Source organism: Ranitomeya variabilis, chromosome 3, assembly GCF_051348905.1.
Source record: "Ranitomeya variabilis isolate aRanVar5 chromosome 3, aRanVar5.hap1, whole genome shotgun sequence".
NCBI classification, from domain to species: Eukaryota; Metazoa; Chordata; class Amphibia; order Anura; family Dendrobatidae; genus Ranitomeya; species Ranitomeya variabilis.
The window spans coordinates 632,866,905-632,882,049 of NC_135234.1; the positions used below are offsets into that span (position 1 = coordinate 632,866,905).

General features: G+C 43.5%; 1 protein-coding gene across 3 annotated transcripts in view; it reads left to right on the plus strand.

Annotated features, from left to right (window-relative positions):
* The window catches only part of LOC143816750 (inactive dipeptidyl peptidase 10-like), a 503,885-nt gene that overhangs the window by 438,513 nt on the left and 50,227 nt on the right, over window positions 1–15,145 (plus strand). For all 3 annotated transcript variants that reach the window (XR_013223993.1, XM_077297511.1, XM_077297512.1), the window contains exon 21: window positions 3,288–3,342. Coding sequence is in view for 2 of the 3 variants with exons in the window: in XM_077297511.1 (XP_077153626.1) it covers window positions 3,288–3,342 (55 nt within the window). In the remaining variant the exon portion in view is untranslated. The remainder of the gene's footprint in view (window positions 1–3,287; window positions 3,343–15,145) is intronic.

The following is a 15,145-nucleotide window of genomic DNA, read 5'->3' on the forward strand; positions in this document are numbered from 1 at the left end:
CTATTTAACGCCAAAACATCCCAACAGGCCAAGTTACATGTTAACATAGGACCCTTCTTTGATGTCACCTTCACAATTCTTGCATCCATTGAACTTGTGCGTTTTTGGAGAGTTTCTGCTTGTATTTCTTTGCATGAAGTTGGAATAGCCTCCCAGAGCTGCTGTTTGGATGTGAACTGCCTCCCACCCTCATAGATCTTTTGTTTGATGATCCTCTAAAGGTTCTCTATAGGGTTGAGGTCAGGGGAAGATGGTGACCACACCATGAGTTTATCTCCTTTTATGCCCATAGCAGCCAATGACTCAGAGGTATTCTTTGCAGCATGAGATGGGGCATTGTCAGCATGAAGATGATTTTGCTCCTGAAGGCACGTTTCTGCTTTTTAGACCATAGAAGAAAGTTGTCAGTCAGAAACTCTATATACTTTGCAGAGGTAATTTTCACACCTTCAGGAACCTTAAAGGGCCTTACCAGCTGTTTCCCATGATTCTGGCCCAAAACATGACTCCTCCACCTCCTCGCTGACGTTGCAGCCTTGTTGGGAGATGGTGGCCATCCACCAACCATCCACTACTCCATCCATCTGGACCATCCAGGGTTGCTCAACACTTATCAGTAAACAAGACTGTTTGGAAATTAGTCTTCATGTATGTGTGGGCCCAATACAACCATTTCTGCTTGTGAGCACTGTTTAAGGGTGGCCGAATAGTAGGTTTATGCACCACAGCAAGCCTTTGAAGGAGCCTACACCTTGAGGTTCGAGGGACTCCAGAGGCACCAGCAGCTTCAAATATCTGTTTGCTGCTTTGTAATGGCTTTTTAGCAGCTGCTCTCTTAATCCGATGAACTTGCCTGGCAGAAATCTTCCTCATTATGCCTTTATCAGCACAAACACATTTGTGCTCAGATACAGCCACAAATCTCTTAACAGTACGATGATCACGCTTATGTTTTTGGAAAATTTCTAATGTTTTCATCCCTTCACCAAGGCAGTGTACTATTTGATGCTTTTCAGCAGCAGAGAGATCCTTTTTCTTTCCCATGTTACTTGAAAACTGTGACCTGCTTAATAATGTGGAACATCATTTTTAAGTAGTTTTCCTTTAATTAGAATCACCTGGAAAACCAATTATCACGTGTTTAAGATTGATTTCAGTGATCCATTGAGCCCTGAGACACAATACCATTCATGAGTTTATTTGAAAAACAAAACAATGAAATCTTTATGACACTTAAATCCAATTTGCATAATAATTTGGAACACAGTGTAGTAATAAACAGGATAGTTGAATGAATGTTGAGATGCTGCTTTTGCCTGTACATAGTGAATCAAAAGTATTGGGCCGACTACTGCTCATATGGGGTGACTGACCCACGGAGAACAGTTGAATTCCCTGGTGGGCCCCTGTGAAATCAGAGTGTCACAGGGATACCACGACAGACAGGGTACCAGAAGATCGCGGAATCTGGTTTATTGAACTACTGCACTGATTAAAACTGCTTCACCATCTTATTAATCCTTTCACAACCTATGACGTATATTTACATCATAGTTCGTGTCCCAGCGTTTAATGCGGGCTCCAGCACTGAGCCCGTATCTTTTCAGGCACATGAATGTAATGTGCCCCTAACAGCTGTGGGTGGAATTGCGATCCACCCTCAGCTGTTAACAAGGTCAATTCCACTGTCAATTCCTTGTCACATGATCGTGGGGCGCCGATGGGTTGGCATGACAACTGGAGGTCTGCAGAAGACCCCGGTGCTTGTCATTGTAGATCTGCTATGAGCACCGCCCCATGAAAGCTCAGTTTTAGCATTTAGTGAACATGGTAAAAAAAAAAGAAGCAATTGTGGATTTGCACTTTTTTATAAATTCACCACACTTGGAATTATTTTCCTTTTTTCAAGACACAAAATGGTAAAATCAAAAGTACAACTGGTCCTGCAAAACACAAGCTTTCATATTGCCATATTGACAGAAAAATAAAAAAGTTATGGCTCTGAGAGGAATGGGAGAAAAAAATGCAAAATCCCAAGTTTGGGAAGGGGTTAAACAGTGCAGGTTTTTTCCTTTTCTGACAGTGCAAAGGTTAATCAGTTCAGCTGATCTCCTGGAGCTATTCAACCAGAAATGTCTCAGCTGTTCAGTGTTGGCCACATCCCTCTGTTATATATGCTTGCCACTGGCACTTTGGAATTGCCAATGATAGTTCTTACTGCCTGGTTAGGAGTTGGAGGTGAAGTTCATGTTTGAAGTAGTCGTTTGGGAAGTTGTTCAGGAGATTGTTGCATGTAGTTTGTTTGTGTGCACATCCTCATCCTCTCCTATTTGGTTTAACCCTCCTATACGTCCCTGTGTTCCACTCTGTTTGGTGAGTGTATTTTATATTATTTTAGTTTTAATTTATCCTAGTCCATTTTCCCTTGTTTGTCTGGTTAGATTTATTCTTTACACTTCGGCCTCACACCTCCTTTGGTGTGGAAGGGAACAGATAAGGTTTAATATAGGAGCATAGCAGGGCACATGACCCCGGCGTCTCCACCTTCAGGAGTAATCCAGTGGACAGGGATAGACTAGGGCATCCCTAGTCTGAGGGATTGGGTAGGTGCCCACAGTCCGTAGTCACTACGTGACACCGAGCCTGAGAATAGATGTGACTAGCTCCCCGCCAGCTACTTTCTACCCTGTTCCAGTTGATTGTCAGGTCTCTTCCTATGTACACACATGGAAATAAAACTGTCAACCAACTGAAGACAGGAAGAAGGCTTGGGAATTGCATCAGGCTAGTCACATCTTTTCCTATCATCTCTGACCGGCTTTTCAAACAGTTTTCTCTGAAATAGCATGGTTCAAGCTAAAACAAGTCTGGCTGCAGTCACATAACCAGGCTCTGATTCATGCTGCCCATTGTCTGTGCAGCTTGATTTTAGTGAGAGGTTCACTTTAAATGGATTAGCCAGTCTTTAAAAATTATGTGGAAATGGTTTATGTTCACTAAGATTAGTCAGGCACCCATGTATCCTCTGTAGCTGTAACCTCCGGCTATCTGCAGTCTCCAATCTGTTATGTTGCACAATATCAAACCCTTACAAATAAACACATTCAGAAACCGATCAGAGATGTAACGCACCAGATTGTAATAAAGCAGAGCCGTCAGTAAGATAGATATCCGTTAATTCTATGTAGTAATGATCTTAAGACAAGGTGATCAATGCAGAAGAATGTATAGTTGAGGCAATCCTCTTGATTCACTCTTGACTTAATTAAACAATCATTTTTCTCGAGGCAATTGAAAAAGCTGCCATTTGTGCACCCAAATCGCATTGGAGTCTATGGAAAAGTAAGTAAATCTTGTGTAATGTGGATTTTTGTATACAGAGTACGTATTTCGAGCCATTAGTATGCTATGTGTTAGAAAACGGCACTTATTTATTGTAACGTTCTGTGGTTTTGCAATGCAGTGTTTAGAAATGAAAGACTTTTTCATCTTTTTTTCCCCTATAAAAAGTACAGCGGTGAAAACTGCAGCAAGTCACAGTACAATGCACGGCATCCTGCACCATGTGGCGCACTAACACTTCATTTAAATGAACCATTTAAATAAACCAATTACTGGTTTAGCAGCAGAAAGTTGTCATTTAACCATTTACAGCTATATAGGATCAGAAAATTGGAGCTCTGAGCATAATAGAGATAGATTTAGAAATAAATCAGGACAGTATTTTTCCACACAATATGTTCATGTGGATTTTCTACAGCATTTTACAGGAAAAAAAGAGACATTATAGCCTAAAGTGCAGGATCAAAAGCAATCCGAGTAAAGAATAATATATAGCTTTTATTAAGTATACATTTAAAAATGCAAACTATATGGATATATCCAACCCAGTGGACATACAGACGTACTGGGGTGAAGTTATCTGTTCACAAAGTGTACATAAAGGAAGGTTAAAGGGGTTGTCCGGTTCAAAACAATAAGTCTACAGTCACTCTGTGTGACTGCAGACTTTTGAATCACCCCAGCGCACACACTACGCTGCGGGCATTCGCTGGTTTCTGAGCCGGGATCGGCAGTGATATATGAGTTATACATACTCCCGGCCAGAACCCAACTAGTAGGCGTGGCCTCTCTCCATACACTTGTATTGAACGAAGCCACACCCACTGGACTTTTGCATCACTAGACGGGACGTGGCCTCTCTCAATAGAAGTGTATGGCGTGAGGTGGTGCCCACTGGGCAGGTTTTGGCGATTTATCTTGCAATGTGAATGCATCATTTAGCATCTGTGAAAAGCGTGTCGGGTGTGTGTAGTTGGGGGGAGTCACCATATTCTGCCATTGCAGCAGAATGACTGTCAAATAGGCATTTGAAAGACTGCCGATCAGTAAAAAGTCGTTTCGTACCACTGGTCGGTTCATATAAACACATACTTAGGTTATAGGTTGAACTAGATGGAACTGTGTCTTCTTTCAATCTTGCAAATAGCCTTTTCAGAAGGATGAGGATCTCTGGTGCCACCTATTGGATGTAGCAATTCTAAAAGTCAGTATCGACCATGACTTGTAGGATTGCTGCATTCAGTCCCGTTCTTTCTGAAGAGGATATTTGCATTTTTAAATTCCCAGAGATGCATTGCATGGCTCATAAGTCTCCTTACGCCAGTTTGGCACTTTCCACAAAGAGAAGCGTTGCTCCTTACACATGTGTACATGCTTCTTCACTTGAATATTTAGGATACTCTATGATCCCATTTACCTATTTCCTACGGATTTACAGAAACTGTAATTTCCCAACAAATTTAAAACCGCATTATCTGCACTAAATTGGCCAGATATCTTTGCGATTTCTAACATGCAAATGCTGTGGATATAACATGAGCATCATCCTTTGCATTGCAAACTCCACTGTGACATCCACAGCAAACATTGATAGGTTGCAGATGTCACATTCACTGCGTTGTTTGCATGAAATTTCTAAACATGATACTTTATTTATACAGTATATCACAGTAGATTTTCCATCCAGACATAATATATATGTATATAATCTATATTTTCACTCTGTGTGAACGTGAGCAAAAGTGATCTGTGTGCTAATCCAGTTTTATTACATACTGTCATTAGCTGCTGGGGATTGTCTGACTGCTACAGCTTTTAGGGTACCGTCACACATTGAAATTTTCATCGCTGCGACGGCACGATTCGTGACGTCGCAGCGTCGTATAATCATCGCTCCAGCGTCGTAGACTGCGGTCACACGTTGCAATCACGGCGCTGGAGCGATGCCGAAGTCCCCGGGTAACCAGGGTAAACATCGGGTAACTAAGCGCAGGGCCGCGCTTAGTAACCCGATGTTTACCCTGGTTACCAGCGTAAACGTAAAAAAACAAACAGTACATACTCACCCGTCGGTGTCCTTCAGGTCCCTTGCCGTCTGCTTCCTGCTCTGAGTGCAGCCGTACAGTGAGAGCAGAGCGCAGCACCGCTGTGATCTGCTCTCACTTTCCGGCCGGCACTCAGAGCAGGAAGCAGACGGCAAGGGACCTGAAGGACACCGACGGGTGAGTATGTACGGTTTGTTTTTTTACGTTTACGCTTGTAACCAGGGTAAACATCGGGTTACTAAGCGCGGCCCTGCGCTTGGTTACCCGATGTTTACCCTGGTTACAAGCGAAGACATCGCTGGATCGCTGTCACACACAACGATCCAGCGATGTCAACGGGTGATCAAGCGACGAAAGAAAGTTCCAAACGATCTGCTACGACGTACGATTCTCAGCAGGGTGTCTGATCGCAGTAGCGTGTCAGACACTGCAATATCGTAACGATATCGCTAGAACGTCACGAATCGTAACGTCGTAGCGATGGAAATTTCAATGTGTGACGGTACCCTTATAGGTAGACTTCTACAGCTGATTAAAGGAACGGTTTATCTTATCTCTAGTGATTGCGCAGTTAAATATTACCTATTGTTAGCTGATTATCTAGTTGTGAGAACTTCCGAGCAGATGTATTTTTATTGAATAGTAGCAGCTAGAGATGAGTGGATCAATCTACGGAGGATCGAGTTCAAGTCGAATTTTCTGAAATTTGTAGTTTCATGGGATTTCGAACATTTTAAGATTTGATGGTGCTGGGCAAAAAAAACTTGCCTGGTGCTATTTCCCAAACTGCTGAAGGATTAGAGAGGTAATTTTAAGTATCCGCACATGCTTTCCTATAATGTCCTGCAGCTATGACATCTAGCAGATGTATCATACCTTGTACAGTGGTGGTCAGTAGCTGGGCAATCACAGATCAGCGGTTCCCAGTGGAGCAGTCTCTATAGTAGAGTCTCTCTCCTGTGGAGTATAAGCTCTTATTGTCAAAAAGGTCCTTTCACTTTCTCTCCTATGGAGTGTAGGCTCTTATGGTCAGAAGGGTTTTCTCATTTTCTCTCCTGTGTAGTGTAAGCTCTTATGGTCAGACGGGTTCTCTTGCTTTCTCGCCTATGCAGTGTAAGCTCCTATTGTCAAAAGGGTCCTCTGGCTTTCTCTCCTGTGGAGTGTAAGCTCTTATGGTCAGAAGGGTCCTTTCGCTTTCTCTCCTTTGGATTGTAAGCTCTTATGTTTAGAAAGGTCCTCTTGCTTTCTCTCCTGTGGAGTGTAAGCTCTTATGATCAGAAAGGTCCTCTCGCTTTCTCTCCTGTGGAGTGTATGCTCTTATGGTCAAATGGGTCCTCTCTCCTGTAAAGTGTAAGTTATGATCAGTGGAGTCTTCTCTGTCCTGTAAAGTGTATGCTCTTATGGTCAGCGAGGTTCCTTCTCTTTACTCTCCCACACATGTATTTTACAAGCAATTACAAGCTTTGCAGTATTGAAATTTGTGCAAATTTATTTGATCAAAAAAAAATCTGGGGAAAAATTTGAAGTCAGCAAATTCAAATTTCAAAAGATCCTCTCCTCTCTTGTAGCAGCTTTTTTTTATAGGTTATGTGCACTCATTGAGTAAAGCTGCATTTACACTGCAAGATAATCATAAAGTAGTGTGATTAAAATCGCTCCTTTCATGATTATCTTGCCGTGTAAGTAGTCTGCCTATCACCTGATGAACGAGCAAAACACTCCTTCATCTGATGAAATGTTATCTTGTGGAGATCAAATAAAAATCATTGTTATCGTCCGTGCATCGTCCTGGATAAAGACTTGGTTGGCTGAGGATTTCTGTCAAATGCAGTTGTATCACCTTTTATTCCACCTCCCCACTGGGGTGAGAATTGCAGCAGTTTAAAGAGTTGCTTCTGTACATCTGACCTAAACCTATTTTCCCAGCTGACCATGCCCATTTTCACTCAATTTTTAAAAGTGGCAACAATAAAATAGAATATAAAAAAAAAAAATCACAAAATGCAACAGAATTTGCAATATTTTGACTCTCAAACTGGTCCAAAGGCCTTGATAAATTCCCTCATCATATTTTGTTGTTTGTTTCCAATGATTTTTTTTCCATTGTAAAATGTCAAGATGTTACGTTGTACCAAATGAGAAATAATTAAAGTTGTGAATATGTTATATATAACTAAAAACAAAGCAGCGTTTTTTTTCAGAAGCATGTCCCATTTTCTTACACGCATTTGTAATATCTCAGTTTTCCTCACTGGAGTTAATAGGGTTCTTACAGAGGTTTGCGTGTTCTCTGCTGTATCTATTTGCTTCTGATATCATACAGAGGTACACACGTGGTCAAAATTGTTGGTACCCCTCATTTAATGACAGAAAACCCCACAATGGTCACAGAAATAACTTGAATCTGACAAAAGTAATAATAAATAAAAGATCTATGAAAATGAACAAATGAAAGTCAGATATTGCTTTTCAACCATGCTCCCACAGAATAAAAAAAAACAAGTAAAACTCATGAAATACAGTAAGCCTGGACAGAAATGATGGTACCCTTAACTTAATATTATGTGGCACAACCTTTTGAGGCAATCACTGCAATCAAACGATTCCTGTAACTGTCAATGAGACTTCTGCACCTCTTGACAGGTATTTTGGCCCACTCCTCAAGAGCAAACTGCTCCAGCTGTCTCATGTTTGAAGGCTGCCTTTTCCAGATGGCATGTTTCAGCTCTTTCCAAAGATGCTCAATAGGATTTAGGTCAGGGCTTATAGAAGGCCACATCAGAATAGTCCAATGTTTTCTCTTAGCCATTCTGGCCTTTTTTAGCTGTGTTTTGGGTCATTATCCTGTTGCAAGTGTGGCGCCCCTGGGGTCCAGTCGCCACAGAGTACTGCACCTCACCCAGAGGTGTGGGATTCTTCTCTCAGGTAAGGAGGGGGCACGGCACAGAACCCGACACCTGCATCCAACACAGACAATTCAGTCAGGGCCAGGCTGGATAGGAAAGGGTGTTGGAGGAGTTGTGGGATAGGTAGAGTAGGGGAGGAGCTTGTAGAAACATCAGCTTAGGCAGAGATTGTGAGAGAAGTGGAGCTGAGCAGACTTGGGGGTCTGCAGCTCCTGGCAGACAGAAAGGAGTTCCCAAAGAGAGGGAACTGAAGACAGGTAAAACAACATAAAGAACTGAAGGAAGGGGTCCTAGAGGCACGGATAGTGAGAAGTCCACCTGTGGGGCTCGAATAAACGCTGACTATTGTCGGGTGGAGGGACCAGGTCGCAGTGAGAAACTGGCCCTCGAACTAGTGGAGAAACTAAGAACTCAGCTAGCTCACCGGAGGCTGTGGATTTTGCAAGAAGCACAGTCACATCTGCACACATTTGCTGAAAAGGCAGCCGTATAGGATGCAGGGAGGACTTAGCGCTCACCGCCCTGTCGAATCCGTGGCTGCTGTCTTGGGACACTGTGTGGCAGGCACAGGGCAGGATAGGTGATAGCTAGCACAGAAAGACAGCCAGAGAAAGGAATATAAGAGAGGGTTCTGGAAAGTGCACCCAAATTGCTTGAGAGCTGGCTGGACCACAAACCTGGAGGACACAGCACCCTGGCTGGGGCAACGAAGAGCAGTGAGTAAAGCATTGTAAATGCACCACGCTGTGTCCTCACATTTATTTACTACACCATCCACCCTGCACTACAACCACCACATCCACCATCAGCATCACCACCATATTACAATCTAAGTGCCCTGGGACTAAAGCTCAGCCTGTGGAGAGCTGAACCAACTCTGCTTCATCACCATCAGCCCCAGCAGTCTCTTCAAGCAGCGTCGGCTAACATCTCACATTTGCCAAATACCACAGGTAGCGTCACGAACATTTATCCCATAAACTTTATTTCCATTAATCCCCTTTTATTGGACACCCAGGGCCATGGACCGGGTCACTGCTGCCGTGACACATCCCTTTGAGAACCGGCCTGGTACCGAGTACCCCATGGTCCTAGCAGGCACTCCACAAGACCCATGACCTATGACTGAGACCAAGGTTTCTGACACTGTGCAGCACATTTCTCTCTAGAATCCCTTGATAGTCTTGAGATTTCATTGTACCCTGCACAGATTCTAGACACCCTGTGCCAGATGCAGCAAAGCAGCCCCAGAACATAACAGAGCCTCCTCCATGTTTCACAGTAGGGACAGTGTTCTTTTCTTGATATGCTTAATTTTTCCATCTGTGAACATAGAGCTGATGTGCCTTGCCAAAAAGTTCCAAACATAACAGTGAGTATCTGTAGCCCTATATTCAGGCCCATTCACTGATTCCAAGATTGTAGACACCTGTGATGCTAGTTAGTGGACACACCTTCATTTAACATGTCCCTTTTGTCACATTATTTTCAGGGGTACCATCATTTCTGTCCAGGCCTATTTCATGAGTTTTTTTTTTTTTTTTAATTCTGTGGAAACATGGTTGAAAAGCAATGTCTGACTTTCATTTGTTCATTGTCATAGATATTTTATTTATTATTACTTTTGTCAGATTCAAGTTATTTCTGTGACCATTGTGGGTTTCTTGTTATTAAATGAGGGGTACCAACAATTTTGACCACGTATGTATATAAAGTTTTTTCACAAAAGGTTTGGCAATCAAATTGCACTCTGACTAATGTAATTCTATGATTCTCTGATCATTTGCATTTTTTCTCAGCTCAGATCGGACTGAGAAAAAAATCACAGCATGGTGCCACGTATAAACCTATAAAGCAGCGTTAAGCTGTGGGACAATAACTAGTATCAAACGGCCTAATTATCAATAGTTCATAAGAAGTAAGTGGATTATGGCCAGGAAGTCCACGCCAGAAAATAGAGGTATCAAAAATAATCAAACACGTTTACTGAAATATCAAATGTACATCAAAAATTACAAATTTGTAATTTTTGATGTGGATTTGATATTTCAATAAACGTATTTGATTATTTTTGATACCTCTATTTTCTGGCGTGGACTTCCTGGCCATAATCCACTTACTTCTTATGAACTATTGATAATTAGGCCGTTTGATACTAGTTCAATAACTCCCACAGCCTAACGCTGCTTTATAGGTTTATATGTTTAGGCCTTGAGGTATGCCCTCTGCTGGCCGAGAGGGCACTTTTGTATACGAGTTGTTATGGTGCCACGTATATCGACGAGACTCGCCAATGCAAGTCAGTGGGTGCGAGAAAAAAAAATTGCCAGGCATGCGTGTGCCATGCAATTTTTACTCACCCATTTCATAGGAAACCCGACATTTCATCAGCCAAGTACAGTAAAGTCACAGTGTGAACAGTCAGGATAGAATAGATATATACATAGATGTAAAGATGTTATTGAGATACATAATCATTGCAGTGTGTGTGTAGCTTACTGTACATGTATTTAGCTAATTAAATAAATTAAATAAAAAAATGGCGTGGGGTCCCCCTTAACTATCTTAACCAGCAGAGGGAAAGCGGACAGCTGGCGGCAGATGTTTATAGTCTGGGAAGGGAGTAATACACATAGAGCATCCCAGGCTATTAACCCCTTCCCGACCCATGACGCCACGTAGGCGTCATGAAAACCCGTGCCAATCCGACCCATGACGCCTATGTGGCGTCATGGAATGATCGCGTCCCTGCAGATCGGGTGAAAGGGTTAATTCCAATTTCACCCGATCTGCAGGGACAGGGGGAGTGGTACTTCACCCAAGGGGGGGGGGTGGCTTCACCCCCTCGTGGCTACGATCGCTCTGATTGGCTGCTGAAAGTGAAACTGCCAATCAGAGCGATTTGTAATATTTCACCTAAAAAACTGGTGAAATATTACAATCCAGCCATGGCCGATGCTGCAATATCATCGGCCATGGCTGGAAACCCTGATGTGAGCCCCCCCCACCCCACCGATCGCCCCCCCAAGCCACCGATCTGTCCCGTAGTCCCCTCCGTCCTGTGCTCCGCTCCCCCGTCCTCCTGTCCGCTCCCCCCGTGCTCCTATGCCACCCCCCTGTGCTCCGACGCCCCCCCCGTGCCCCGATCTCCCCCCCCTTATACTTACCGAGGCTCCCGGTGCCTGTCCGTCTTCTCCATGGGCGCCGCCATCTTCCAAAATGGCGGGCGCATGCGCAGTGCGCCCGACGAATCTGCCGGCCGGCAGATTCGTTACAAGTACATTTTGATCGCTGTGATAGGTTCTATCACAGCGATCAAAATAAAAAAATAATAAATAACCCCCCCCTTTATCACCCCCATAGGTAAGGACAATAATAAAGAAAAGAAAATATTTTTTTTTCTTTTTCCACTAGGGTTAGGGTTAGGGGTAGGGTTAGGGTTAGGGGTAGGGTTAGGGTTAGGGTTAGGGCATGTGCACACAGTGTGGATTTGGCTGCGGATCCGCAGCGGATTGGCCGCGGATCCGCAGCGGATTGGCCGCTGCGAATTCGTAGCAGTTTTCCATGAGGTTTACAGTACCATGTAAACCTATGGAAAACCAAATCCGCTGTGCCCATGGTGCGGAAAATTCCGTGCGGAAACGCTGCGTTGTATTTTCCGCAGCATGTCAATTCTTTGTGCGAATTCCGCAGCGTTTTACACCTGTTCCTCAATAGGAATCCGCAGGTGAAATCCGCACAAAAAAACACTGGGAATCCACTGTAAATCCGCAGGTAAAACGCAGTGCCTTTTACCTGCAGATTTTTCAAAAATCGTGCGGAAAAATCTCACACGAATCCGCAACGTGGGCACATAGCCTTAGGGTTAGGGTTGGAATTAGAGTTAGGGTTGGAATTAGGGCTAGGGTTGGAAATAGGGTTAAGATTAGGCTTGTGGTTAGGGTTACGGATAGGGTTAGGGGTGTGTTGGGGTTACAGTTGTGGTTAGGGTTGGGATTAGGGTTAGGGTTGGGATTAGGGTTAGGATTAGGGTTAGGGTTGGGATTAGGGTTACGGCTGTGTTGGGGTTAGGGTTGTGGTTAGGGGTGTGTTGGGGTTAGGGTTGTGATTAGGGTTATGGCTACAGTTGGGATTAGGGTTAGGGGTGTGTTGGGGTTAGCGTTGAAGTTAGAATTGAGGGGTTTCCACTGTTTAGGCACATCAGGGGTCTACAAACGAAACATGGCGCCACCATTGATTCCAGCCAATCTTGCGTTCAAAAAGTCAAATGGTGCTCCTTCCCTTCCAAGCCCCGACGTGCGCCCAAACAGTGGTTTACCCCCACATATGGGGTACCAGTGTACTCAGGACAAACTGGGCAACAACTATTGGGGTCCAATTTCTCCTGTTACCCTTGCAAAAATAAAAAATTACTTGCTAAAACATAATTTTTGAGGAAAGAACAATCATTTTTTATTTTCACGGCTCTACGTTATAAACTTCTGTGAAACACTTGGGGGTTGAAAGTGCTCAACACACATCTAGATAAGTTCCTTGGGGGGTCTAGTTTCCAAAATGGGGTCACTTGTGGGGTGTTTCTACTGTTTAGGCACATCAGGGGCTCTGCAAATGCAACATGACGCCTGCAGACCATTCCATCAAAGTCTGCATTTCAAATGTCACTACTTCCCTTCCGAGCCCTGACGTGCGCCAAAACAGTGGTTTACCCCCACATATGGGGTATCAGCGTACTCAGGAGAAACTGGACAACAACTTTTGGGGTCAAATTTCTCCTGTTACCTGTGGGAAAATTAAAAAATTCTGGGCTAAAAAAATATTTTTGAGGAAAGGAAATACATTTATTATTTTCACGGCTCTGCGTTATAAACTTCTGTGAAGCACTTGGGGGTTCAAAGTGCTCACCACACATCTAGATAAGTTCCCTTGGGGGTCTAGTTTCCAAAATGGGGTCACTTGTGGGGAGTTCCTACTGTTTAGGCACATCAGGGGCTCTGCAAACACAACCTGACGCCCGCAGAGCATTCCATCAAAGTCTGCATTTCAAAACGTCACTACTTCCCTTCCGAACCCCGACGTGTGCCAAAACATTGGTTTACCCCCACATATGGGGTATCAGCGTACTCAGGAGAAACTGGACAACAACTTTTGTCATCCAATTTCTCCTGTTACCCTTGGGAAAATAAAAAATTGTGGGCTAAAAAATAATTTTTGAGAAAAGAAAAATTATTTTTTATTTTCATGGCTCTGCGTTATAAACTTCTGTGAAGCACTTGGGAGTTCAAAGTGCTCACAACACATCTAGATTAGTTCCTTGGGAGGTCTAGTTTCCAAAATGGGGTCACTTGTGGGGGAGCTCCAATGTTTAGGCACACAAGGGCTCTCCAAACGCGACATGGTGTCCGCTAATGATTGGAGCTAATTTTCCATTCAAAAAGCCAAATGGCGTGACTTCCCTTCCGAGCCCTGCCGTGCGCCCAAACAGTGGTTTACCCCCACATATGGGGTATCATCGTACTCAGGACAAACTGGACAACAATATTTGGGGTCCAATTTCTCCTATTACCCTTGGGAAAATAAAAAATTCCGGGCTAAAAATCATTTTTGAGGAAAGAAAAATTATTTTTTATTTTCACGGCTCTGCGTTATAAACTTCTGTGAAGCACCTGGGGGTTTTAAGTGCTCACTATGCATCTAGATAAGTTCCTTGGGTGTCTAGTTTCCAAAATGGGGTCACTTGTAGGGGAGCTCCAATGTTTAGGCACACAGGGGCTCTCCAAACGCGACATGGTGTCCGCTAACGATTGGAGCTAATTTTCCATTCAAAAAGTCAAATGGCGCTCCTTTCCTTCCGAGCCTTACCATGTGCCCAAACAGTGGTTTACCCCCACATGTGAGGTATCGGTGTACTCAGGAGAAATTGTCCAACAAATTTTAGGATCCATTTTATCCTGTTGCCCATGTGAAAATGAAAAAATTGAGGCTAAAAGAAATTTTGTGTGAAAAAAAAGTACTTTTTCATTTTTACGGATCAATTTGTGAAGCACCTGAGGGTTTAAAGTGCTCACTATGCTTCTAGATAAGTTCCTTGGGGGGTCTAGTTTCCAAAATGGGGTCACTTGTGGGGGAGCTCCAATGTTTAGGCACACAGGGGCTCTCCAAACGTGACATGGTGTCCGCTAGCGATGGAGATAATTTTTCATTCAAAAAGTCAAATGGCGCTCCTTCCCTTCCGAGCCCTGCCGTGCGCCCAAACAGTGGTTTACCCCCACATATGAGGTATCAGCGTACTCAGGACAAATTGGACAACATCGTTCGTTGTCCAGTTTCTCCTTTTACCCTTGGGAAAATTAAAAAATTGTTGCTAAAAGATCATTTTTGTGACTAAAAAGTTAAATGTTCATTTTTTACTTCCATGTTGCTTCAGCTGTCTGCGTAGACTTTACTGGTTATTAACGGGGGATGACCCCCCCAAAAAAAATTACTGGGGGTCCCCCTATTTTTAATAACCAGCAAAGGCTAGACAGACCACTGCGGGCTGATATTAATAGCCTAGGAAAGGGCCATGGATATTGCCCCCCTTCCAGACTAAGAACATCAGCTCTCAGTTGCACTAGAAATGGCGCATCCATTAGATACGCCAATTCTGGCGCTTACGCTCAGCTCTTCTCACTAGCCGTGGTGCGGTGGAAAGTGGGGTAATAATATTTAGGTTCATGTTAGCTTTGCAATGTCAGCTGACATCTTGCCCAGGGGTTAATAATGATGAGGGTCTATAAGACACCTCGATTACTAATCCCATACTGAAAATTAAATAAACACACAGAAAAAGTCCTTTATTTTAAATAAACACTC